The 26,295-nt window shown below is 44.0% G+C and overlaps 1 protein-coding gene across 2 annotated transcripts in view; it reads right to left on the reverse strand.

Moving 5' to 3' along the window:
- Positions 1–21,255: 21,255 nt before the first annotated feature.
- The window catches only part of LOC134928552 (scinderin-like), a 122,681-nt gene continuing 117,641 nt past the window's right edge, over positions 21,256–26,295 (reverse strand). The window contains exons 16-17 of one of the 2 annotated variants that reach the window (XM_063924427.1): positions 25,174–25,303; positions 21,256–21,381 (exon numbers count right to left, since the gene is read on the reverse strand). In XM_063924427.1, coding sequence (XP_063780497.1) covers positions 21,324–21,381; positions 25,174–25,303 — 188 coding nt within the window. In that variant the 3' untranslated portion in view covers positions 21,256–21,323. Of the gene's footprint in view, positions 21,382–25,009; positions 25,304–26,295 lie in introns of those variants that run through there. The other variant, XM_063924428.1, reaches the window with a different exon arrangement.

Here is a 26,295-nt window from a genome sequence, read left to right on the forward strand (position 1 = left end):
CGAGCACAGCAATATATGGTAGCACACGCATTTACACGGACATGCCACAGAGATGGATTCGACACTTATTTTCATACAGTACATAATTATAATAATATCAAGTGCCAGACGTATGTGTATTATTTGAATGAAACAAGATAGACCGGTCATGTTTACTTTTGAAGCAACCAGATTGATGTGTAGATTCATTTGATGCTTGTTGTGAAGTTGTGGGACATTGCAGTGGATAATTATGATTAAATATATAAAAGCTAAAATCACTCTTATTAGGACAGTGGACAGGAAACTCAGGCCAGCCCTTTGGATGTCTTCAAGGCTGAACCTGATTACCATATACAAAGGGACTGGTGACTTATCGTGAACCCCTCCCCCAGAAACTAGATAACACATTGATCACACAGGAGCTCAGTTGCTTTTTGGTCTCAGAGGATGATGGACTTGCTGCCAGTTCAGTTCCTGTATTTATTTACAGAGAGAGAGAAACATAAGATGCATTGGAGGGAATGATAATTGTATTGCTGGCCTGTAACTGTATGTAACTGGATGTATGTAACTGTATGTATTAACTGCTTACTGTATGAGTTGTAACTATAGGTATACTGTACTTTGTAATATATATTGAATCCATATCCTTTTAATAACAAATATACACATCAATGAGCTTTGGAACTCAGATAATGTGTGAGTGTATTGTTTTCTCTTATGGGATGCAGTGTTTTGCGATGTATAGCGCACATTCATGGGATATGGTAATAAGAGGTGCAGGCATTTACAATATATATTAGAGCGGGCATTTTAAATATTTGTGAGAAATCAATTTGGTATTCTTAGATGGGGGCTGGTTCGCGATATCACGTTCTTAATGATGCACTGTACATTATAAACGCAACGCTGTGGTCGATCAGCTTGTGATGGACGCATCCTAAAGCTGAGAAAATCATATCCGTGTGTATTGTTGTGTTATTAGTAAGACGCTGATATGAAATTCAAGGGACAATGCATTTCTCTTAATATTTAAGATGCTAAAATGTATTTTTATTGTTGCAAAACAAGGTTCAAATAAGTCATATTGTGTTTGATTCAGATTGGATTGTTTATCTGTTTAAGTAGGTTAAAAAGTATATTTAAAAGTTGCTGCATAGCCTTGATATAGTTTTTATTTTTAACTCAGGCCTAAAATAACTTCTGGTGCTTGTATGATGTGTGACTTCTTTGTGACAAAGGAAGCCGTATGGTCTGTCCTCCATTTTGGACTAACCACATGGCCTGTCCACCATTTTGTGTAACCCTCATGGATGTGGAAGGGGGAGGAGTAGCGGCCATTTTGGGAAGGTCATTTTCTAAATGGCTGATTTTCACTGCTCAGAATAATCAGCTTTCCTTGGTCACATCAAACACCATTTATGAGTTACCAATGCATTTATTTAACCCATGCCATAGTCAATTACAAATAGTTTCAGCTGGGCCTAGTGAGAGTTAATAGATGAATACTTGATGTAAGAATTACACACAGATATAAACAACGTTTTTTTCTTTTTCCTCCAGAATTTAGTTAAATCTGCTTGCTAGTTTAGGATAGCCATTGAAATGTTAATTAACCTGTCCCACTACCCTCTTGAACAGGCATATGAACCTCTGTTGATATGCAGATTAGAGACTTTGAAGGAAATGCATTCATTCAGTAGGTGTGTACTGTGTGGGGGTACTATGAGAGTCAAGTGGTATATATATATATATATTATATATAATATTATTATAATTATGTCTGTGTTTATATCAGTGTATGTTCTGCAGGATAGCTATCCAATCTGAATCATATCATTTAAATTATTGATCATTGCTAGAGTCATTATAGATCTGTGTGAAACCGAATACATTTGTTGCTATATAGTTTAAACTAAAATAAATGTTTAAGGAAGTAAGTGTAAAGCACAAACGCAGTCTGGCCTGGTTGTAAAGGTTTATACAGAAAAAACTGTGTGTTGTGTTAAGTGAGCGATTATAGTTAGTATTGCTCACATTTATAGAAGTTGTGGGATTTGTTTTATTTGCGGACGTACGGTTTTGTACACGTGTCTCGGACAAAGTACAGGACTGCACACGCAGCGTAAGAGACACGCACGGTCGCGTGTTTATGCAAAGTGCGTAAGAGTACGGGCGCTAAATACAAATTACACAATAGTATCGTTTAGTTAAAAGGTGGGACAGTAGCCACGCTACAATAGCACAAAACTGCCCGGTTTCTAAAGCAGATTAGTATAAAACTTTTTGTTTAAACTTTTTGTTTAAACTGTATTGCCTCTGGGGGTAAAGCTGCTTGTCTGAATGAATCAAAATTTTCTGTACAGAAAAGACAAAGTGTACTTGAGAGAGCGAACGTAGGAGTGAGTGGAACTGAACCCCGGAAGTCGGGTCCCGTGGTACATCAAGTAAGAGGAGGCTTGGTGGCGTGAAGTGGCTGACTCACGTTAATATAGATTGAAATACGCAAATCGTGAGGAGATTTGCAGAGGAGCGTAATAGGGAATTGTGTATTGTGTAGTATTGAAGTAAAAGGGTTTTTTGTTACGCTCCGGCTGAGGTTTTGCAGCTTGTGATTCGATTCCAGTGGTCGTACGGCAGATAAGTAACAAGTACCTATATGCTGTGCGATTGGACCGCGCGTTTGTGGGTGCGATATATATATAGCGCAACTGGATACCCCTTTACGAGCTTTTGCGTAAAATCGCGGTATCATTAGCACTGTATAGAGCATACGCAAGCGTGATTTGTGTATAATAAAGTGCATAGGGAGTTTTCACTGGTCTCTCTCAGGAAAATCTCCAATGACCGATACTTTACTGGAAAGGGTAAGTTATTCCTAAAAAACTTCCAGTAAATATAGGTCAGATAGAGCCCTAGGTTGGGTACATTGCCTTCGCTATCGACAGTGTATGGTAGTACTGGCCAACGTGGGTGTGAGCGAGTGAAAGCGCTAGGTGTCTTTCACCGTCTATCTGCGGTGTGCGTTGGGGATTGCGTTTATTGGCAAAAAGTCCGCGATGGGATCCAATTGCACAAGCAGTGGGCCTTTGGTAACTAGGGTTCAGGTTGAGGTGCCGCGGCCCAGGGGGTCAGCGAGGTTTATTATGTGTGAAAAATATGGGTCACACACGGAGGCTTTTTGCAATGAATGGGTATGTATGACTGACAAAGATAGGGTACCATTCCCTAAAGTGGGCAGCTTTGAACCAGAGGTATTGCAGAACTTAAGGATAAGAATATGTCTGCTAAAATCCCGAAAACAAAGGGTCAGACATACAAATTGTTTAAACCTGTGACAGCAAGAGGGGTTGGTGAGTTTGATCCTAAGGTATTGCAGGTGGTATGTCTAACCAAAGTCATATAAGACAAGAATGGAAATATAAGAACTGTTTGAACTTGTAGCAACAATAAACAAGTAGAGAGAAAAAAAGAGAATGCAAGTACACCGCCTTATGTAGATGTGGAAGCAGTTACGGCCAGCATACAAACTATAGAAAATAATAAAAATATGAAAAATATGACTGTAACCTATATATGTACTAATGAATGTTGAAGTTTTATTTAGGAGGAGAAGGTGACCTGATTGTTTTCAGACATTTCTGATGTAGCCAGAGGAGTATCCAACCGGTAAAAGAAGAGCAGTAGCCTGTGGGGGAAGTGGCTGAGACCAGTGGAACAGGTAAGTATGGTAACATTTGTGTACATATATAGTAAAACCCAAAAATAAAACAACAAAAAATAATCAAGAAAGTAACGTCAGAAATGGAGAAAAAACCTGTCTGCACATTAGTATTTGCCAGTAGGAAAGCGGACAGAGACAAGGTAACCCCAGGGTATTTCTTTCAGTTACCATATAAGAAGTATTCATTCCTAGTAATGCCCCTAGTCAAGATGAGCTCGGAAATGTTTGTTGGACCATGTACAGACCCTTAATACGGGATGAGAAGGATTGAATGAAATACTTTGCATGACCTAGAAGCTTGTTAAACTTTTTTTTTTTTTGTCTCTTGCAGAAATAGAAAACTTTCCATCTGGATAAGATCACTGGTAAACACTAATTCCGCAAATGGGAGGTGGCTGTCTCTGTGCAAATGGACAGGCTCAATAAGGCATTGAGTGTCAGGGTGCAGACTTCTTTGCAAAATTGGAAAGGGGTCACAGTAGCTAATTTTAGATAGTGTGCTATTGAACATCACAAGAATAGTGCTAGGCGCAGAGAACAAAAGGTGGAGAGGTTGAGGACGGTAAGTATACTGGCACATACAGGAAAGACCCATCAGTCCAAACCCCAGATCCCTAATGGTCAATAATATGTTACACTCGTATGAAGGAAGGGCATTTCGCCAGAGATTGTAGAAATAGTAGGACACATAGTCAATATAGATCCTCTAGACCACAGGTTCTCAAACTCGGTCCTCAGGACCCCACACGGTTCATGTTTTGCAGGTCACCTGTAGATTTTTAAAATATGACAGTTGGTGATACACAGTGCAGCTGCCGGGTGACCTGGAAAACGTGAACCGTGTGGGGTCCTGAGGACCGAGTTTGAGTACCCCTGCTCTAGACAGAAAACACAAGCCATATTATTAAACACATAGACGTAACCAAGGGACATATAGTAAGGAATCATAAGCCATATAGAAAACACAGATTCGGCTAATGGGAAGAACAAAATAAATGCAACATTACCCTTTGACAAAACTAGACACCCACAAAGACTAATGTTACATGTCATGGTTCTAGATTCATGTCCATCACAGGTAGAGGAAATTATCTCACAGCTACCGGGTTCCCTATGAACTTAGGATGGACAGGACACTGGATTGATGGCTGGGATAGTCCCAGTAGAGATAAGACACACAGAAATGTTTTTTTAAGGGGAGTAGACCAAGTAGAGAATCACTTCCCCGTAGTGCCCAATCCAGTTGTCAAATTTTTATCAAATCTTCTCCACCTCTACAAACTCATCTGTCACCAATCTCTATTCTGTTTCTCTACAGTTTTCCTCTTCATCTTTTGCGTTCACACAGGGTGGTACAATACATGGACCCAAGTACAGTTCAAACTCCACATGCCTAGGTCCTTCAGAGTTCTGCCCAAACCCAGTATATCTCAACAGCACGATGACACCAGTATTACTGCAGTGTGCCTTGTCATGCACAAAGGGTGGAGAATGGGAATACTGGTGAAGGGAAATTTTGTATAGACACTGATATGTCTGTTGGTGAATGGCAAACCTGACATTTTCTTTTTCATTTTCTTCTTCCTTCTCTCCTCTAGAGATGTTTCTTTTTTCTTTTCTTTTTTGAGTTATGCTCATGGTACTCTACATTGCAAACACACGATAGAAAATTAAAATGAAAAAATTTGTGTTCCCTGCAGGAAGAGGCAGTCTGGAGGACAAAGCGGTATGGCCAGGAGTCCTCAGGACTGTGGGCAGGTGGACACGGTAAGCCAGTAGCCCCCAGAGCATACCTTCCATGTCTAGCTGAGGTGGCACACAGTCTGACTCATCTAGGCAAAGAGGGTAGGTGCAGGCTGATGAGAGTCTACTGGTGTGCGCCAGGATTCTATTCTCATGCAGGTAAAGAGAGCAATGACCTGTCTTACTTGCTTGAGGAAGAATATTGGTAAAGCAATACCAACAGAGCCATCCCATATCCCTCCTGCAGACGGATCTTTTCAGGAAATACAAATCGACTTCGTACAGTTAACACCCTTTAGGAATTATTGTTATGTATTGGTGTGCACTGATGTTTTCTCAAACTGGGTAGAGGCATTTCCTGCCACCACGGATGCTGCTGTGTTTACCGCAAAAAGAAAAATTGCGCAGAAATTTGTGTGTAGATAATGGTACCCCTAGAAGTAGGAGCAAAGCTTGAAATTGTACTGTTGTGATCATAGATACTGCCACTAGTATTATGTAGCTTCGGAACCACTCCCAGATCTTCACTCAACGAATCACCCTCTTTGAAATTTGTTTTTGTTTTGTTTTGGTATTTGTGTCTTTTTTTTTGGTTGTTTTTGGAAGACAACCTCATGTCATGATTAATCCGCACAATGATCAGAAATACACCAATGAGGTGACAGTACAGTACCTTGTTGAGATGAGCCAGCATTTGAGAACTTGACAAAAGAACTTGAAACTGTTGATTGCTGGTATGCCAAATGCTAACTGTCTTGATTGTGAACCAAGAGACTGTGTGATTGTTCTTACGCTCAGGTTGCCTAATAGACAGGTGGGAAGGACCATACCAAGTTTTGTTGACAGCACTAAAGGTCGCCGAAAGAGAGATTTGGGTCCACTCGTCCCGCTGCAAGAAGGTCGCTGACCTGGAGAGAACTCGTGACAAAGTAGTTTATTGCTCACGTTCATCGAGTTTGTGAACTGTGTGTTCCAAGTGAACTGTGTGTTCCAAGTGAACTGTGTGTTCAAAGAGCAAGGTGGAGAGCAAAGTGAACTGTGTGTTCCAAGTGAACTGTGTGTCCAAAGAGCAAGGCAAAGAGAACTTCGTATCACCAGAGACTCTGTTCCGTGAAGACTGAGAGGCGGCACTGTTGAACACTACCTGAGCGTACTAAAGGATTGCAGAAACACCAGTCATTGTAATTGATTTGTTATGAACAAGAGTTGTTTTGTTCTATTTCTCTTTTCTCTCTTTCCTGCTGACAAACATTTTCTTTCAGGATATTCTATTTTTGCGAGGTTTTTTTAATGAGGAGTCGAGTGTGGGACTGGAACTGGTTCTGGAGGCAGGAGTGATTTCCTTATAGGATCCAGGATTAGCCGATCAGTTTGTTAAAATCAGAGAAAAATCAAAGTTCTAGTAGTTATGGAGTTCAGAGGTAATTAGGAACAATCAGACAATGGCTATTCACACATTGCAGATAAAGAGCTCATTAATATATGTGGAAGAAAGGTTTATGAGTGGCTCTCCCCGAACTCCGAAGGTTTATGTTATTTAGGAAGGACACTACTTATAACCCTTGTTCAATGATTAAACAGACCTAGCATACGTTCCAGAAATGGAAACAATGTTCAGAAAATGATAGGAATATGTAGATCATGAAAATTTTATATGTCACTGTCACGATTTGTTTGTGTCTTCTTCACCTACCCAGCAGAACCTCAATTGAATCCAAACATCAGTGTACAAAGACGTAGGTACATGTATGTGTGAAATGTTCATCGCAAATCAGACATTATAGGCCAAAGCACTGTCCCAGCATAGGTTGAATGTTGTCCCACACCCAACCAGTGGCCCCATGACCGCCGAGTGCATATAGAGGATGTCTCGTCCTCCTCCCTGTCTTCCCCAAATATAGTCAAGCGTCTGATTTGCGAAATGCATACATACTTGTGTTTAGGTCACCGATTATGGTATGAAATATTTTTTCTTATGTTAATAATTGATGGCAGTTATTGTTTACTGCCAAAGGGTGGACTGTCGAAGTCAAAAAAATATTACATAAAGAGAACATACAAACTCTACACACATATAAGTCGCTATACTTGCAAATAAATGCAGCGAGCACAGCAATATACGGTAACACACGCATTTACACGGACATGCCACAGAGATGGATTCAACACTTATTTTCATACAGTAGATAATTATAATAATATCAAGCGCCAGACATCATGATGATTTAAAATTATATATAAGGAAGTAATGTCATGTATGTGTATTATTTGAACGAAACAAGATAGACCGGTCATGTTTACTATTGAAGCAACCAGATTGATGTGTAGATTCATTTGATGCTTGTTGTGAAGTTGTGGGACATTGCAGCGGATAATTATGATTAAATGTATAAAAGCTAAAATCACTCTTATTAGGACAGTGGACAGGAAACTCAGGCCAGCCCTTTGGATGTCTTCAAGGCTGAACCTGATTACCATATACAAAGGGACTGGTGACTCATCGTGAACCCCTCCCCCAGAAACTAGATAACACATTGATCACACAGGAGCTCAGTTGCTTTTTGTTCTCAGAGGATGATGGACTTGCTGCCAGTTCAGTTCCTGTATTTATTTACAGAGAGAGAGAGAGACATAAGATGCATTGGAGGGAATGGTAATTGTATCGCTGGCCTGTAACTGTATGTAACTGTATGTATGTAACTGTATGTATTAACTGCTTACTGTATGAGTTGTAACTATAGGTATACTGTACCTTGTAATATATATTGAATCCATATCTTTTTAATAACAAATATATACATCAATGAGCTTTGGAACTCAGATAATGTGTGGGTGTATTGTTTTCTCTTATGGGATGCAGTGTTTTGCGATGTATAGCGCACATTCATGGGATTGGTAATAAGAGGTGCAGGCATTTACAATATATATTAGAGCGGGCATTTTAAATATTTGTGAGAAATCAATTTGGCATTCTTAGGTGTAACGTGTGTAAGGGGTACTACTGTGTGGCGTAATGTGTATAAGGGGTACTACTGTGTGGTGTAATGTGTATATGGGGTACTACTGTGTGGTGTAATGTGAATAAGGTGTACTACTGTGTGGTGTAATGTGTATAAGGGGTACTACTGTGTGGTGTAATGTGTATAAGGGGTACTACTGTGTGGTGTAATGTGAATAAGGTGTACTACTGTGTGGTGTAATGTGTGGAAGGTAGAGATGAGCGGGTTCGGTTCCTCGGAATCCGAACCCCCCCGAACTTCAGCCTTTTTACACGGGTCCGAGGCAGACTCGGATCTTCCCGCCTTGCTCGGTTAACCCGAGCGCGCCCGAACGTCATCATCCCGCTGTCGGATTCTCGCGAGGCTCGGATTCTATCGCGAGACTCGGATTCTATATAAGGAGCCGCGCGTCGCCGCCATTTTCACACGTGCATTGAGATTGATAGGGAGAGGACGTGGCTGGCGTCCTCTCCGTTAGAATAGATAGAGACACTTGAGTTGATTTACTACTAACTTAGTAATTTTGGGGAGCATAAGGAGTACTCAGAGTGCAGAGTTTTGCTGATAGTTACTAGTGACCACCACCAGTTTTATTTATTATTTAATATAATCCGTTCTCTGCCTGAAAAAAAACCGATACACAGTCACATACCATATCTGTGCTCAGCCTCAGTGTGCTGCATGATAATATCATCTATGTATATCTGACTGTGCTGAGTGCTCACTGCTCACACAGCTGAATTGTGGGGGAGACTGGGGTGCAGTTATAGCAGGAGTACAGTGCACACTTTTGCTGCCAGTGTGACTGACCAGTGACCACCAGTATATTGTCTGCCTGAAAAAGTTAAACACTCCTGTGGTGTTTTTTTTTTTATTCTATAAACGCATTCTGCTGACAGTGTCCAGCAGGTCCGTCATTCATTATATTATATAAATATTTACCTGCAGTAGTGTTATATTTTTTTGGTTCATCTCTATCATCTTTATCATCTCTATATTAGCAGACGCAGTACGGTAGTCCACGGCTGTGGCTACCTCTGTGTCGTCAGTGCTCGTCCATAATTGTATACCTACCTGTGGTGGGTTTTTTTTTTCTCTCTTCTTCATACTAGTAGTTTAGGAGTCTGCTGACAGTGTCCAGCAGGTCCGTCATTATATTATATATACCTGCAGTAGTGATATATATATATATTTTTTATATCATTATCATCTCTATACTAGCAGACGCAGTACGGTAGTCCACGGCTGTAGCTACCTCTGTGTCGTCAGTGCTCGTCCATAATTGTATACCTACCTGTGGTGGGGGTTTTTTTCTATCTTCTTCATACTAGTAGTTTAGGAGTCTGCTGACAGTGTCCAGCAGGTCCGTCATTATATTATATATACCTGCAGTAGTGATATATATATATTTTTTATATCATTATCATCTCTATACTAGCAGACGCAGTACGGTAGTCCACGGCTGTAGCTACCTCTGTGTCGTCAGTGCTCGTCCATAATTGTATACCTACCTGTGGTGGGGTTTTTTTTTCTATCTTCTTCATACTAGTAGTAGGAGTCTGCTGACAGTGTCCAGCAGGTCCGTCATTATATTATATATACCTGCAGTAGTGATATATATATATTTTTTATATCATTATCATCTCTATACTAGCAGACGCAGTACGGTAGTCCACGGCTGTAGCTACCTCTGTGTCGTCAGTGCTCGTCCATAATTGTATACCTACCTGTGGTGGGTTTTTTTTTCTATCTTCTTCATACTAGTAGTTTAGGAGTCTGCTGACAGTGTCCAGCAGGTCCGTCATTATATTATATATACCTGCAGTAGTGATATATATATATTTTTTTATATCATTATCATCTCTATACTAGCAGACGCAGTACGGTAGTCCACGGCTGTAGCTACCTCTGTGTCGTCAGTGCTCGTCCATAATTGTATACCTACCTGTGGTGGGTTTTTTTTTTCTATCTTCTTCATACTAGTAGTAGGAGTCTGCTGACAGTGTCCAGCAGGTCCGTCATTATATTATATATACCTGCAGTAGTGATATATATATATTTTTTATATCATTATCATCTCTATACTAGCAGACGCAGTACGGTAGTCCACGGCTGTAGCTACCTCTGTGTCGTCAGTCACTCGTCATCCATAAGTATACTAGTATCCATCCATCTCCATTGTTTACCTGAGGTGCCTTTTAGTTGTGCCTATTAAAATATGGAGAACAAAAATGTTGAGGTTCCAAAAATAGGGAAAGATCAAGATCCACTTCCACCTCGTGCTGAAGCTGCTGCCACTAGTCATGGCCGAGACGATGAAATTCCATCAACGTCGTCTGCCAAGGCCGATGCCCAATGTCATAGTACAGAGCATGTAAAATCCAAAACACAAAATATCAGTAAAAAAAGGACTCAAAAATCTAAAATAAAATCGTCGGAGGAGAAGCGTAAACTTGCCAATATGCCATTTACCACACGGAGTGGCAAGGAACGGCTGAGGCCCTGGCCTATGTTCATGGCTAGTGGTTCAGCTTCACATGAGGATGGAAGCACTCAGCCTCTCGCTAGAAAAATGAAAAGACTTAAGCTGGCAAAAGCACAGCAAAGAACTGTGCGTTCTTCGAAATCACAAATCCACAAGGAGAGTCCAATTGTGTCGGTTGCGATGCCTGACCTTCCCAACACTGGACGTGAAGAGCATGCGCCTTCCACCATTTGCACGCCCCCTGCAAGTGCTGGAAGGAGCACCCGCAGTCCAGTTCCTGATAGTCAGATTGAAGATGTCAGTGTTGAAGTACACCAGGATGAGGAGGATATGGCTGTTGCTGGCGCTGGGGAGGAAATTGACAAGGAGGATTCTGATGGTGAGGTGGTTTGTTTAAGTCAGGCACCCGGGGAGACACCTGTTGTCCGTGGGAGGAATATGGCCATTGACATGCCTGGTGAAAATACCAAAAAAATCAGCTCTTCGGTGTGGAAGTATTTCAACAGAAATGCGGACAACAGGTGTCAAGCCGTGTGTTGCCTTTGTCAAGCTGTAATAAGTAGGGGTAAGGACGTTAACCACCTCGGAACATCCTCCCTTATACGTCACCTGCAGCGCATTCATCATAAGTCAGTGACAAGTTCAAAAACTTTGGGCGACAGCGGAAGCAGTCCACTGACCAGTAAATCCCTTCCTCTTGTAACCAAGCTCACGCAAACCACCCCACCAACTCCCTCAGTGTCAATTTCCTCCTTCCCCAGGAATGCCAATAGTCCTGAAGGCCATGTCACTGGCAATTCTGACGAGTCCTCTCCTGCCTGGGATTCCTCCGATGCATCCTTGAGTGTAACGCCTACTGCTGCTGGCGCTGCTGTTGTTGCTGCTGGGAGTCGATGGTCATCCCAGAGGGGAAGTCGTAAGACCACTTTTACTACTTCCACCAAGCAATTGACTGTCCAACAGTCCTTTGCGAGGAAGATGAAATATCACAGCAGTCATCCTGCTGCAAAGCGGATAACTGAGGCCTTGGCATCCTGGGCGGTGAGAAACGTGGTTCCGGTATCCATCATTACTGCAGAGCCAACTATAGACTTGTTTGAGGTACTGTGTCCCCGGTACCAAATACCATCTAGGTTCCATTTCTCTAGGCAGGCGATACCGAAAATGTACACAGACCTCAGAAAAAGACTCACCAGTGTCCTAAAAAATGCAGTTGTACCCAATGTCCACTTAACCACGGACACGTGGACAAGTGGAGCAGGGCAGACTCAGGCCTAGATGACTGTGACAGCCCACTGGGTAGATGTATTGACTCCCGCCGCAAGAACAGCAGCGGCGGCACCAGTAGCAGCATCTCGCAAACGTCAACTCTTTCCTAGGCAGGCTACGCTTTGTATCACCGCTTTCCAGAATACGCACACAGCTGAAAACCTCTTACGGCAACTGAGGAAGATCATCGCAGAATGGCTTACCCCAATTGGACTCTCCTGTGGATTTGTGGCATCGGACAACGCCAGCAATATTGTGTGTGCATTAAATCTGGGCAAATTCTAGCACGTCCCATGTTTTGCACATACCTTGAATTTGGTGGTGCAGAATTATTTAAAAAACGACAGGGGCGTGCAAGAGATGCTGTCGGTGGCCAGAAGAATTGCGGGACACTTTCGGCGTACAGGCACCACGTACAGAAGACTGGAGCAACACCAAAAACGCCTGAACCTGCCCTGCCATCATCTGAAGCAAGAAGTGTTAACGAGGTGGAATTCAACCCTCTATATGCTTCAGAGGTTGGAGGAGCAGCAAAAGGCCATTCAAGCCTATACAACTGACCACGATATAGGAGGTGGAATGCACCTGTCTCAAGCGCAGTGGAGAATGATTTCAACGTTGTGGAAGGTTCTGCAACCTTTTGAACTTGCCACACGTGAAGTCAGTTCAGACACTGCCAGCCTGAGTCAGGTCATTCCCCTCATCAGGCTTTTGCAGAAGAAGCTGGAGACATTGAAGGAGGAGCTAACACAGAGCGATTCCGCTAGGCATGTGGGACTTGTGGATGGAGCCCTTAATTCGCTTAACAAGGATTCACGGGTGGTCAATCTGTTGAAATCAGAGCACTACATTTTGGCCACCGTGCTCGATCCTAGATTTAAAACCTACGTTGTATCTCTCTTTCCGGCAGACACAAGTCTGCAAGGGTTCAAAGAACTGCTGGTGAGAAAATTGTCAAGTCAAGCGGAACGCGACCTGTCAACATCTCCTCCTTCACATTCTCCCGCAACTGGGGGTGCGAGGAAAAGGCTCAGAATTCCGAGCCCACCCGCTGGCGGTGATGCAGGGCAGTCTGGAGCGACTGCTGATGCTGACATCTGGTCCGGACTGAAGGACCTGCCAACGATTACGGACATGTCGTCTACTGTCACTGCATATGATTCTCTCACCATTGAAAGAATGGTGGAGGATTATATGAGTGACCGCATCCAAGTAGGCACGTCAGACAGTCCGTACGTATACTGGCAGGAAAAAGAGGCAATTTGGAGGCCCTTGCACAAACTGGCTTTATTCTACCTAAGTTGCCCTCCCACAAGTGTGTACTCCGAAAGAGTGTTTAGTGCCGCCGCTCACCTTGTCAGCAATCGGCGTACGAGGTTACTTCCAGAAAATGTGGAGAAGATGATGTTCATTAAAATGAATTATAATCAATTCCTCCGTGGAGACATTCACCAGCAGCAATTGCCTCCACAAAGTACACAGGGAGCTGTGATGGTGGATTCCAGTGGGGACGAATTGATAATCTGTGAGGAGGGGGATGTACACGGTGATGAATCGGAGGATGATGATGAGGTGGACATCTTGCCTCTGTAGAGCCAGTTTGTGCAAGGAGAGATTAATTGCTTCTTTTTTGGTGGGGGTCCAAACCAACCCGTCATTTCAGTCACAGTCGTGTGGCAGACCCTGTCACTGAAATGATGGGTTGGTTAAAGTGTGCATGTCCTGTTTATACAACATAAGGGTGGGTGGGGGGGCCCAAGGACAATTCCATCTTGCACCTCTTTTTTCTTTCATTTTTCTTTGCGTCATGTGCTGTTTGGGGAGTGTTTTTTGGAAGGGCCATCCTGCGTGACACTGCAGTGCCACTCCTAGATGGGCCAGGTGTTTGTGTCGGCCACTAGGGTCGCTTATCTTAGTCACACAGCTACCTCATTGCGCCTCTTTTTTTTCTTCTTTGCGTCATGTGCTGTTTGGGGAGTATTTTTTGGAAGGGCCATCCTGCGTGACACTGCAGTGCCACTCCTAGATGGGCCAGGTGTTTGTGTCGGCCACTAGGGTCACTTATCTTAGTCACACAGCTACCTCATTGCGCCTCTTTTTTTTCTTCTTTGCGTCATGTGCTGTTTGGGGAGTATTTTTTGGAAGGGCCATCCGGCCTGACACTGCAGTGCCACTCCTAGATGGGCCAGGTGTTTGTGTCGGCCACTAGGGTCGCTTAGCTTACTCACACAGCTACCTCATTGCGCCTCTTTTTTTCTTTGCGTCATGTGCTGTTTGGGGGGTGTTTTTTGGAAGGGCCATCCTGCGTGACACTGCAGTGCCACTCCTAGATGGGCCAGGTGTTTGTGTCGGCCACTTGGGTCGCTGAGCTTAGTCATCCAGCGACCTCGGTGCAAATTTTAGGACTAAAAATAATATTGTGAGGTGTGAGGTGTTCAGAATAGACTGAAAATGAGTGGAAATTATGGTATTTGAGGTTAATAATACTTTGGGATCAAAATGACCCCCAAATTCTATGATTTAAGCTGTTTTTTAGGGTTTTTTGAAAAAAACACCCGAATCCAAAACACACCCGAATCCGACAAAAAAAATTCGGTGAGGTTTTGCCAAAACGCGTTCGAACCCAAAACACGGCCACGGAACCGAACCCAAAACCAAAACACAAAACCCGAAAAATTTCCGGTGCACATCTCTAGTGTAAGGGGTATCTACTGTGTGGTGTAATGTGAATAATGGACACTACTGTAAGGCGCCGTCTGATAAGCAGGGAGTTGGTGAGGACGAGGACGTACGGACGGGAGCTGTGGTGTGTGTGCGGCTGGAGACGGCATCTCACTGGGACTTTGCGGTGATTATTCTCGGCAACAGCTCTCCTGTTCAAGAGTCTATCTGATCCTCTACATGTTGATTTTTATTCAATGTTTGTGAGTGCATTTTTTATTAAATCTGTTTGTCTGGGGGCGTGGCTTGGCCGAGCATGCTGTAAGGAGCTAGTTGAGAGAGCTCCGTCTAACATCCTCCATTTATCCTGGCTTCCCCGCTGCTGAAAGTCCCTGACCCTGCTCACCCTGCCTGACATCCTCTCCTGCCCGTTTTGAGTGGTCTCCCGGCGGGTTACCTTGCCTGGTGCTGCCGCTGGACTCATTGAGGTCTGCGCCGCTCGGTCTCCCTGGCTCCGTCTGACCGGAAGTGCGGCGCCATCTTGGGGCTTGTGAACGGAGGCTGACAGCGCGCTACTCCGGAGCTCCTCTCCAGCGCGATACCCGCTGCCTCTGCTCCCGCCTGCTCTCCACTGCCCTGTACTCCTGCACACTGTGTTCGGCGGGCCGCAGACCGCTGTATGCGGAGACCTGCTGCATACTTTCTGGAGGGGCTCTGCAATCCATTAGCTGAGCCTGCTGGAAGTCTCTGCCTGCCTGTACTGACTCTGCACTCCCTGCACTGTCCTGTCAGGGGAAACTTAAGATCCTTGCAGGATCTGGTGAATGCACATTCTCTGTCTTCCATTTGGTGACTTTTTACTTTGGGGACTGTGCTACCGTATACTCTCCTTTACTGTATCCCTGATTTAGAACACCTCCAAAGTATAGTGGAGGGTGTTCCATCACCTGACCTCTAAGCAAATAAAAAAAATAAAAATATATATATATATATTTTTTTAATACTGCTTTTACCTGCCCACTGTACTCCTCTTGGTCTGCATTATGGTTCGTGGGGGCAATACCGCTGCGGCTTCCAAGCTTGAAAGATTTGCGAGGGATTCTCCATCCTCCTCTCGACCCTCCCGAGGTGCTGCTCCCCCATCCCCTCCTTCACCTTCCAGGAACCCTCCTCAGCCTGACGACACGTCCCAGTCAACGCAACAGATTCTTCTGGCCATATCTACGTCTGAACAGCGAGTTATGGATAAAATCGGCCAGGTGCAAGTGGATATTACCCTGATCAGGCATGATATGCAAAAAATACGTGAAAGGGTGGGAGAAGCCGAGCACCGTATCTCTGATTTGGAAGACCTCACCAACCCTCTTAAAGGTACGGTTTCCAGTCTCACCACCCAGATGTCGGCAGTAAAAGCGAAACTGTCTGACATTGAAGGAAGACTTCGTCGTAATAATGTGCGTTTTGTTGGCCTCCCGGAGAGGGCGGAAGGCTCTTCTCCGGAATCATTCCTTGAGAAATGGCTCCTTCAATTGTTTAACCGTGCTGACTTTAGTCCTCAGTTCTCCGTTGAAAGGGCACATCGTCTGCCCGCAAGGGCTCCTCCCCCGGGTGCACCTACACGTACTTTCATAGCCCGCTTTCTACACTACAAAGACCGGGATGCGGTCCTCCGGCTGGCCCGCACTCAGGGGCCTTTAAAATTTGACAGCCAAACTATATCAGTTTATCCGGATTTCGCTGTGGATGTCCAAAAGACCCGTGCACAGTTTCTTCACGTGAAGAGGAGGCTTCGTGACCGACAGCTGCAGTACTCCATGTTGTTTCCGGCGCGCTTACGGGTTGTGCATGATGGCTCTACACACTTCTTTAACACCCCTCAGGAAGTGGAGGCCTGGCTGGACCGTATACCTCATGCCCCTCCTTGAGGACAATTGTTTGCTTAGTCGTTTATCCATTGTGTTCTGATACCTCAGAGTTTTTTCTTGCTATTTTTTTTTTTTTTAGGCGTTATAATATATGCTGGGTTCCTTCTCACAGCAATGTACCTTTTTTCATTGTCTATGCAGCGGGGATGCTCTTTTAGTTTTTGGAGCTGAATGCTAGGATATAGCTTTTTATAGAGGTATAGTTTGTCTCTATACCCCAGGGCTGTTTTAGGTTTTTTATTAGCTTTAGTTAGGATTGTTTTGGGGATCCAAGTGTATCTAGGTTCTAATGGATATACAGGGTGGGGGATGGTTGGGCTGTTTTGTGTCTGTTTTTGTTCTTGATAGTATATTAATGCCTGTGTCACTGTGTCATTTTTTGTTTTTTTTCTTGAACTGTCATGTGATTCCGTATTCCACTGTGTATATTCTGTGGTTTCTCTATGTCATATTTGTTTGCTGGAGGGGTGCCGTCAAGGCCCTTTTGATTTTTCCTTTTCTCCAATGCAGGTTCCTCTTTACTGTGTGCCTCTATTCTCTTCGATGCTTCGTCTCCTCTGTTCCTCTGTATTCTCACCTTGATTTTAATCTCCTTCAGTCCCTTCTTTCTTCTCTTCATGGCTACAGGGATTGATGGGCTCCGCATACTCGGCTGGAATGTGAGGGGCCTGAATGACCGCATTAAGCGTGCTCTCGTTTTGTCTCAACTACAGAAGTATAGAGCAGATATTATATGTCTTTCTGAAACCCATTTGTCTGGTACTAGGACCTTAGCTCTCAGGAGGCCTTGGGTTGGTCTGTCATATCATTCTACCTTTTCCACGAATTCTCGAGGGGTCTCGGTTTTGATAAGGAAATTGGTCAGCTGTCACTTGGTCCATAGTCAAATTGACCAATATGGTAGATATGTCTTCCTTAGGGCTTATGTTAACCGCACACTTCTTCATATACTTGCTGTCTATGTCCCCCCCCCTTACAGTAATGAGGTACTTCGTCATGCTATGGCATTTATTGCTACCTCTCCCTCAGCGCCGATCCTCTGCATAGGCGACTTTAATAATGTTTTGGATGGAGGTTTGGATAGGTGGTCTGAACGTCCACCTTCTTTACCCTCTATTTCCCCTTTCCCTACGCCTTTTGCACGGCTGGTTGCTGAACTTGAGCTTGTTGATGTTTGGAGGCTAAGACACCCTCAGCAGTTGCAATACTCTTGCCACTCAGCCAGTTTCCATACCTTTTCAAGGATAGATTTGGCCTTGGTTTCCCCTGATCTCACCCCTAGAATAGTCGATGTCCGATATTTACAGAGAGGGATCTCGGACCACTCGCCCTTGCTGGTGGTCCTAGATACGATACCTGCCTGTGGAGCCAAAGTGTGGAAGCTAAACCCCTTTTGGTTGACCTTGCTGACTGATCATGACGCCCTGGTTCATGAGTGGAGGGACTTCGAAACACATAATATGACTTGTTTAGACCCACTTATTAAGCACGATGCATTTAAGGCTTCAATGAGGGGCTCCTTTATACAGCGCATTGCTTCTGTTAAGAAATCTGGTAGAGAAGAGGAATCACGCCTGGAGCTTGCCTGTTCCCAAAGTGAATCTGATTATCTTCGTACCAAAACCCTTAGTGACCGTTGCAGGTGGGATATGGCGAGGAAGGCCTGGTCTGACCACTTATTGGATAAATCCAAACGTAAATTGCTTTTCTCGCAGCATGCCCTCTATTCACAGTCGGACACAGGTGGTAGTTATTTAGCTTTTCTGGCACGGGAGGAGAGAGCTGGAGGATCCATTCAAAAGATTTGTGACCCCCAGGGAGCAATAGTCTATACTACCCCTGAGATAGCCCAAGTTTTCCAGTCCTTTTACTCCTCGCTATACACTTCTAGAAGCACTTATACCTCAGGTCAATTACAACAGTACCTCTCTGGTGTTGATTTGCCCCAATTATCACAACAAGCTATTGAATTTCTCGATAGTGGTATCTCTGTTGAGGAGGTTGAGGCGGCTATTGCCTCCTTCCCCAATAGGAAAGCCCCGGGTAGTGACGGCATACCTGTTGAGGTCTATAAACAGTATAGTGAATATTTTGGCCCTTACCTTCTAAATCTTTTTAACGCTCTCCTGGAGGGTGGCTGCTTGCCCCCTTCTATGTCGGAAGCTCTTATTGTAGTGATCCTTAAGCCGGGTAAAGACCCTACGGTCCCAGACTCCTACCGCCCAATATCATTGCTATCCACTGATGTAAAAATTTTGGCCAAGATTTTGGCGATTCGACTTAATACTGTTATAGCATCGATTATTCATGATAACCAGACGGGGTTTATGCCAGGCAAGTCTACCCTACAAAACTTGAGGCGGCTGTTTTGTCATCTGCAGAGGGGGGATCAATCGGGATCGGATGCCGTGGTGGTTTCCTTGGACGCCGCTAAGGCATTCGACTCCGTGGAATGGGATTACCTGTGGGAAGTCCTTAGAAAATTTGCTTTTGGCCCCAAATTTATACGATGGTTGCAGTTGCTCTACTCCTCTCCTATGGCTCGTCTATCTGTCAATGGTTTTGTTACGTCCCCCTTCGCTTTATATCGTGGAACTAGACAGGGCTGCCCGTTGTCCCCTGCCCTCTTTGCCCTAGCTATAGAACCACTGGCGAGCTTTGTCAGATTGACCCCTGCTGTTAGGGGCATTACTATTGATGGACATGAGGATGTTATCGCATTGTACGCTGATGATATGCTCCTGTTTCTCAATGATGCCGATGCTTCCCTGACCTCCCTGCTGAATATTGTTGACACATTTGGCTTCTATTCTGGCTTGTCTATCAATTGGAATAAATCTCATGTCCTCCCCTTATCTGGTATTATCCCTGACCCGTTACCTATTGTTTGCTCACTACAGTGGACCCTCCGCTTTCAGTATCTTGGTGTCTGGATCACTCCTGATGTCACAACTTTTGTACATCATAACATAGACCAGGTCATGGAGGATTTGAAGCGTCGGGTCCATATATGGAAGAAGCTTCCCCTTACTGTTACGGGTCGCATTAACTTAATTAAAATGGTGATCCAACCAAAATTTCTTTACCTATTACAACATTCCCCTGTTTATATTCCTAAGAAGGTATTCTCTGGCATTGATAGTTTACTCTCTTCATTTGTTTGGGGTAACAAGACGCCTAGGGTTGCCCTGAGAGCTCTAGTTAAGGCTAAATCTGCTGGGGGATTGGGTTTTCCTAATCTGCGAGCTTATTATATGGCTGCCCAACTTGTACATTTATCGAATTGGATTTTAAATAGGGATAGTCCCACGTTTATGAGATTCTTTGCCGAGTGTGTGGGGTCTCACTTCTCCCCTGTTCAGTTCCTTCTTTCAGCCTCTTCTACTGCTGGTCTTCCCCCTCTACTCCGTCAGTCGCTACTTGTGTGGCGACTGGCTCACTCTTTTTATGACTGGAGCGCTACAGATCCCGATACACCCCTTTGGTTTAACACTACATATAGGGAGCTATTGCATCTCACACAAGACAATATATGGATTGGCGCGGGCCTTATAACAATTTCACAGCTATATGATACTGGTGTTTTCAAATCTTTTGCGCAACTGCAAGAGGAGCTTGGTATATCCAATAAATCCTTTTATCGTTACCTACAGCTCCGTCATGCAGTGCAGGCACAATTTGGGGTTTCGTCTCCGACCATTTCTAATTCGCCAATTAAAGAATTGGTTGTGAACCTGGGAACGAGACATCAGGTTTCCACTTTATATGCTAGCCTTAATGATCACATTTGCCCCAATGTCTTTGACCCGCTTAAACTTAAATGGGAGCAGGACATAGGTCCACTTGAAGATGACCAGTGGCTCCAGGTGTTGTGCTCTCTTAAGTATACTACTCCATGTATCAGATATCAACAAGTCTTCTTCTTTATTCTCCATAGGTCGTATAGAACTCCAGTTTCTCTTTTTAAAGCGGGGCTGCGGCCTAATGATGCATGTCCGAGGTGTGGTGCCTCTGGAGCTAATTTCTGGCACTTATTATGGTTATGCCCAACTGTGTATGCTTTCTGGGAAGCAATTTGGTCAGACATATTAATTACAGAACCGACGTTACCCCCTTTCTCTCCTACATTGTGTATGTTTGCCTTAGATTTAGAGGAAACCTATTGTCCGATACTTTATAAATATGTTCTTTGCTTGACTACCTTAGCGAAGGTGATTATAGCGCGTAACTGGTTTGCTGTCTCCCCTCCTAGCCTATACAACTGGCGGGCTCTGGTAAACGTGGTGTCTGGACACGAAAGGTTTACACATAGGTCTAGAGGGACCCTGCCACATTATCTCAATAAGTGGAACAGGTGGAACGCCTCCCGTCTAGCTACGGCTGTGACGGCTCCAGCTCAACTCTCTGACTGTTAATACTATATGAGAGATTAATGATCACAAAACCCTTATGTATTGATATGAACACGAAATTTTTTATTGATATGTTTACTACATTGTGACACGGATTGTATCTGTTTATTCTTTGTATGTTCTTTATGTTTGTATGTTTTTTTTTTTTCTTCCCTTTTGTTTCGATGTTCTTATTGTTTCCCTTGCAAAAAAAAAAAGAAAATAAAAATTACTCAATTTAAAAAAAAAAATCTGTTTGTCTTTTAAGACGTTAGTGCACTATTGCCTTGTTTCTTTTTAAGCCATCCAGTAAGGAGTCTTGTTCCATTGAATGATAACGGCAATCTCAACACCTCTGATTATCTACATGCAATATCAAAACCGCCTTATGTGAGTGGGACCATATAAATGGAAGCGTTTTTGGTGTTAAAACAGAGTTGCACTATGGTTGTGTGTTCTTTTGCATTTTAGAAATCTGTATGCATCATATGAACCTTACCACCTATGAGAACAAATCAGACTCCATTGTGTAAGGTCTTTTTATTCGAGGGTACAAACTAGCGCCACGTGGTGCCACATCCATTTGTTTCTATTACATTTTTGTGAATCATGGTGAAAGATTCCTTTGGTATCCAAGGGCTGCTATTAGTATTTAAGCGCACTAAGGGTCTATTTTTCTTTGTTCATGGGAAGTGAAGTTGATAGATTATTTTATAGTGTGTTCCTTTAAGTGTAACGCTTATACAGTACAGGGACATGTTGACTAAGGGAGGAAATATTTAGTCAATGAATATTAGAAAATCCCACATATCCTAAAGGCCTTTAATGCAAATTCATTCTCAGTAACCTGCAGTAACAGCAGTGTTTATGACAGACTGGTTAATTATTTATTTGCAATGCAGGATCGTTTATAGTATAAGTACTGTGCTGCCGTGAACGCCACAATGAACTAATACTATTAGCAGAACAAAGCCATATTACTGCTAGCATAGCGCGTCACTGCTGATCCCTCATCTCTTTCCCCTTTGCCAGATGTTGCACAGAGCTCCTATCTTTCATCAAAGTATACCAACCTGTGTATTGTACAGTATGTAGCCATTTGAAAAGAGTGTATTTTTAATATAGATTGAATATAGGGCCTAATTCATGAAATTACAATTGCGATTTTCTAGGCTACGGGACTGCTAATGTCAGCAAGCAAGCAGCCGCTCAGCAGTGATAAGAGACGCCGACCATTGCACGCAAACATAAAATAGGTCCATAGTGTAATACTTTAATACAGTATACTGTATTAGGGACTTCAATACATTGCTCCTCTTAGGATCTTCCTTTATATGATCAGTTAATCTGATCTCATTCGATATCTTCAACTCTTGGGGGTAAATTTAGTAAAGCTTCGAAAAATGAAAAGTGGGGATGTTGGCCATAGCCTATTGTGACCAGAGCTGTGTGGGTGTGGCCAGTACTGTGTGGGTGTGATCACAGCCATGTGGGTGTGGTCAGAGCCATGTTGGCATGTACACTCCCTATGCTATCAGGCCCACTCTCTCCCTAATTACAGATGGGTCCATGTTTATCTGAGATTAACTGAGACTGGGCAGTCGGACTAAGGGGTACATTTACTAAGCAGTGATAAGAGCGGGGAAGTGAGCCAGTAGAGAAGTTGCCCATGGCAACCAATCAGCACTGAAGTAACATCTATAATTTGCATACTATAAAATTATACAGAGCTGCTGATTGGTTGATGGGGAAATTTCTCCACTGGCTCACTTCTCCACTCTTATCACTGCTTAGTAAATGTACCCCTTAATCCCCTGCTGTAATGACTTAATCCTCTGCTGTATTGTTCTCTGTAGTGCATTGCAGCTGAGAACAATAGATGAAGGGTTTATGTTAATAAACCATGTTGTGCCTAGACGCAGCAAACTAGCCAAGATAACCGTGGACCCATCTGTAGGTACATAATATATGCCCCAATTGTCACGTCACTGAAGACAGTTCTGGTCTCTAAATACTGTAGGTGACTTGCAAGTTTGCAATGCACAGGCTGAGGGTCTTCTGGCCTGCTTCAGAGCCACACAGGGTGTACGCACAAAGACATATATCCTGAGGTGGTGACTGGGAGGTGACTTAAGAGATGTCGTCTTATGGGTATGCTATGGAAGTGTCGTGCCACTGAAGTGTGTGTGTACAGGATCACTCAGTCGCTCACTCTGGAGGCCACGCTCAGACAGGAAATCTACACCTGCCCTCTCAGGTGTAAGCTTTGATGGTGTGACCAATGAGGGCATCTGTAGATGCACCAAACAGTAATTCCGTGTATATAGATGGTGACAGGGGGTATCTCAGTCCCTGCACATTGGGATGTATGGGTGTACACCAGGGAAGGGCTTTGTACTGGCAATTACATAAAATTGCAGCTATACAGCCAGTAATAGACACAGGCACGGACGCTTCTGCCTCTGGCTCAGAATCAGGCCCAATGTCTGATATAGTCATATTGGGTAGAAAAGATGTGTATGTTCAGCACTAAATACAAAAGCAGGGGTAGGACAAGGAAATCAACAAGACCACAGTGATAACCACTGATCCACCAGAGTCCTTTCTGCACCCTTAGTACCAATCCGCCATAGACCTTTTTGCAACCTGAGGACTGAACCTCCATAGTCCTTTCTGCACCTTAAGTACTGATCACCCATAGTCTTTTCTGCACCCTGAGGACTGATCCCCCATAGTCATGTCTGCACCCTGGGGGCCGATTCCCCATAGTCCTGTCTGCACCCGAGGACTGATCCACCATAGTCCTGTCTGCACCCTGGGGGCCGATTCCCCATAGTCATGTCCGCACCCTGAGGACTGATCCACCATAGTCATGCCTGCACCCTGAGGACCGATCCCCCATAGCCATGCCTGCACCCTGAGGACTGATCCCCCATAATCCTTTCTGCACCCGAGGACTGATCCACCATAGTCATGCCTGCACCCTGAGGACCGATCCCCCATAGTCCTATCTGCACCCGAAGACTGATCCACCATAGTCCTGTCTGCACCTGAGGACTGAGCCACCATAGTCCTATCTACACCTGAGGACTGATCCACCATAGTCCTGTCTGCACCCGAGGACCAATCTCCATAGTCATGCCTGCACCCTGAGGACCAATCTCCATAGTCATGCCTGCACCCTGAGTACCAATCTCCATAGTCATGCCTGCACCCTGAGGACCAATCTCCATACTCATGCCTGCACCCTGAGGACTGATCCATCATAGTCATGCTTGCACCCTGAGGACCAATCTCCATAGTCATGCCTGCACCATGAGGACCGATCCACCATAGTCTTGTCCGCACCTGAGGACTGATCCACCCTAGTCCTGTCTTCACCTGAGGACTGATCCACCATAGTCTTGTCTGCACCTGAGGACTGATCCACCATAGTCTTGTCTGCACCTGAGGACTGATCCACCATATTCATGTCTGCACCCTGAGGACCGATCCCCATAGTCCTGCCTGCACCCTGAGTACAGATCCCCCATAGTCATGTCTGCACCTGAGTACTGATCCCCCATAGTGCTGTCATAGCCATATCTGCACCCTGATACACGATCCCCCATAGTCCTGTCTGCAGTCTGAGGATATATATTCACCATAGTCCTATCTGCACCCTGAGGACTGATCCCCCATAGTCCTGTCTGCACCCAAAGTACTGATGCCCCATAGTCCTGTCTGCACCCAGAGTACTGATCCCCCATAGTGCTGCCATAGTCCTGTCGGCACCCTGAGGATATATATTCGCCATAGCTTTGTATTATTATTAAACTATCTGATAGCTGTATCATTAGTAGTGAAAGCTGTAATGTGTTATGAATAGATTATTATACAGATAATAAATATGGTGTCAGCAATGTCACGGCATTACACGAGTTGCTATCCACATACAGTATGTTAAATAAATCATTGAAGAAAAAAAAAGGTGATAATTTAAATTGTCTTTCACTTAGGCCATTTCTTGGAATCCCAGGCCAAAAACCAGCCAGTGAATGTGGGCGGCTCGTGTCCTTGTCTGACGACGGTAATTGGGATATCTTTCTCTCTTCCTGATGGGTCACTCTCCAGGTATCCTTTGGCTATGAAGAAAATAACAATGCCCACAGTAATTAGAAACAGTTATAAGAGTGATGAGGCCAAATACTAACCATCCCTAACGAGAAGAAGAACCTTAGACACTTGTATAATAATAAAATGATAAATATCTCCAGTGTTGTGCGGTGTGACATTGACACACCCAATGTTTTATTTATGCTTTTATTATTAACACTACAGTACTTACATATTGCACACACATTACACAGAGTATTTAGTCATTCACATTATTTTGAAGAATTTGGTTTATTGAACAGACACACAGGCCCTGGCATGGGGTAACAGAATTTGGGTAAGGACTGGCAAGAGGGCAGAAGGGCAGTTGTCCGTTGGAGACAGACAAACTTGTTTCATACCAGTCACCTCTGAGACTTGCTGTCAAACAGCATTCCAGTTCCCTAAGCCTGCATCTGCGCTGTGCAACGTCTGGTTTCAGTCTGCACTTGTGTTTTAAAGTCAGCTCTCCCTGAGGTAACCCTTTCAGCCTGCAGTACCAAACAGATGTGAACACTCAGTGATGACAGCAAGTTCTCAGGGCTCAGTTGTGCGGCTGGCACTTTTCGTGTTTTGTGTTTTGGTTCTAATTCCACTTTCGTGTTTTGGTTTTGCTTGGTTTTGCCAAAACCATCCTTTTGTGTTTTGGTTTTGGATCTGGATGATTTTTGAAAAAATAAACATAAAAACAGCTATAATTACAGAATTTGGGGGTAATTTTGCTCCTACTGTATTATTAACCTCAATAACATTCATTTCCACTCATTTCCAGTCTATTCTGAACACCTCACAATATTGTTTTTAGGCCAAAAGTTTGCACCGAGGTTGCTGGATGACTAAGCTAATACCCCTTTTACACTCGCAGAAAAATCCCGGGATATTGCACGTGAACGCGCATCATCCCGGGATTTTTCTCAGTGTAAATGGGTACAGGGACAATTTCCCGGGACGAGCATCCCGGGATTTCATCCCAGGTCTAAAG

The sequence above is a fragment of the Pseudophryne corroboree genome, chromosome 5 (assembly GCF_028390025.1).
Source record: "Pseudophryne corroboree isolate aPseCor3 chromosome 5, aPseCor3.hap2, whole genome shotgun sequence".
Lineage (NCBI taxonomy): Eukaryota > Metazoa > Chordata > Amphibia > Anura > Myobatrachidae > Pseudophryne > Pseudophryne corroboree.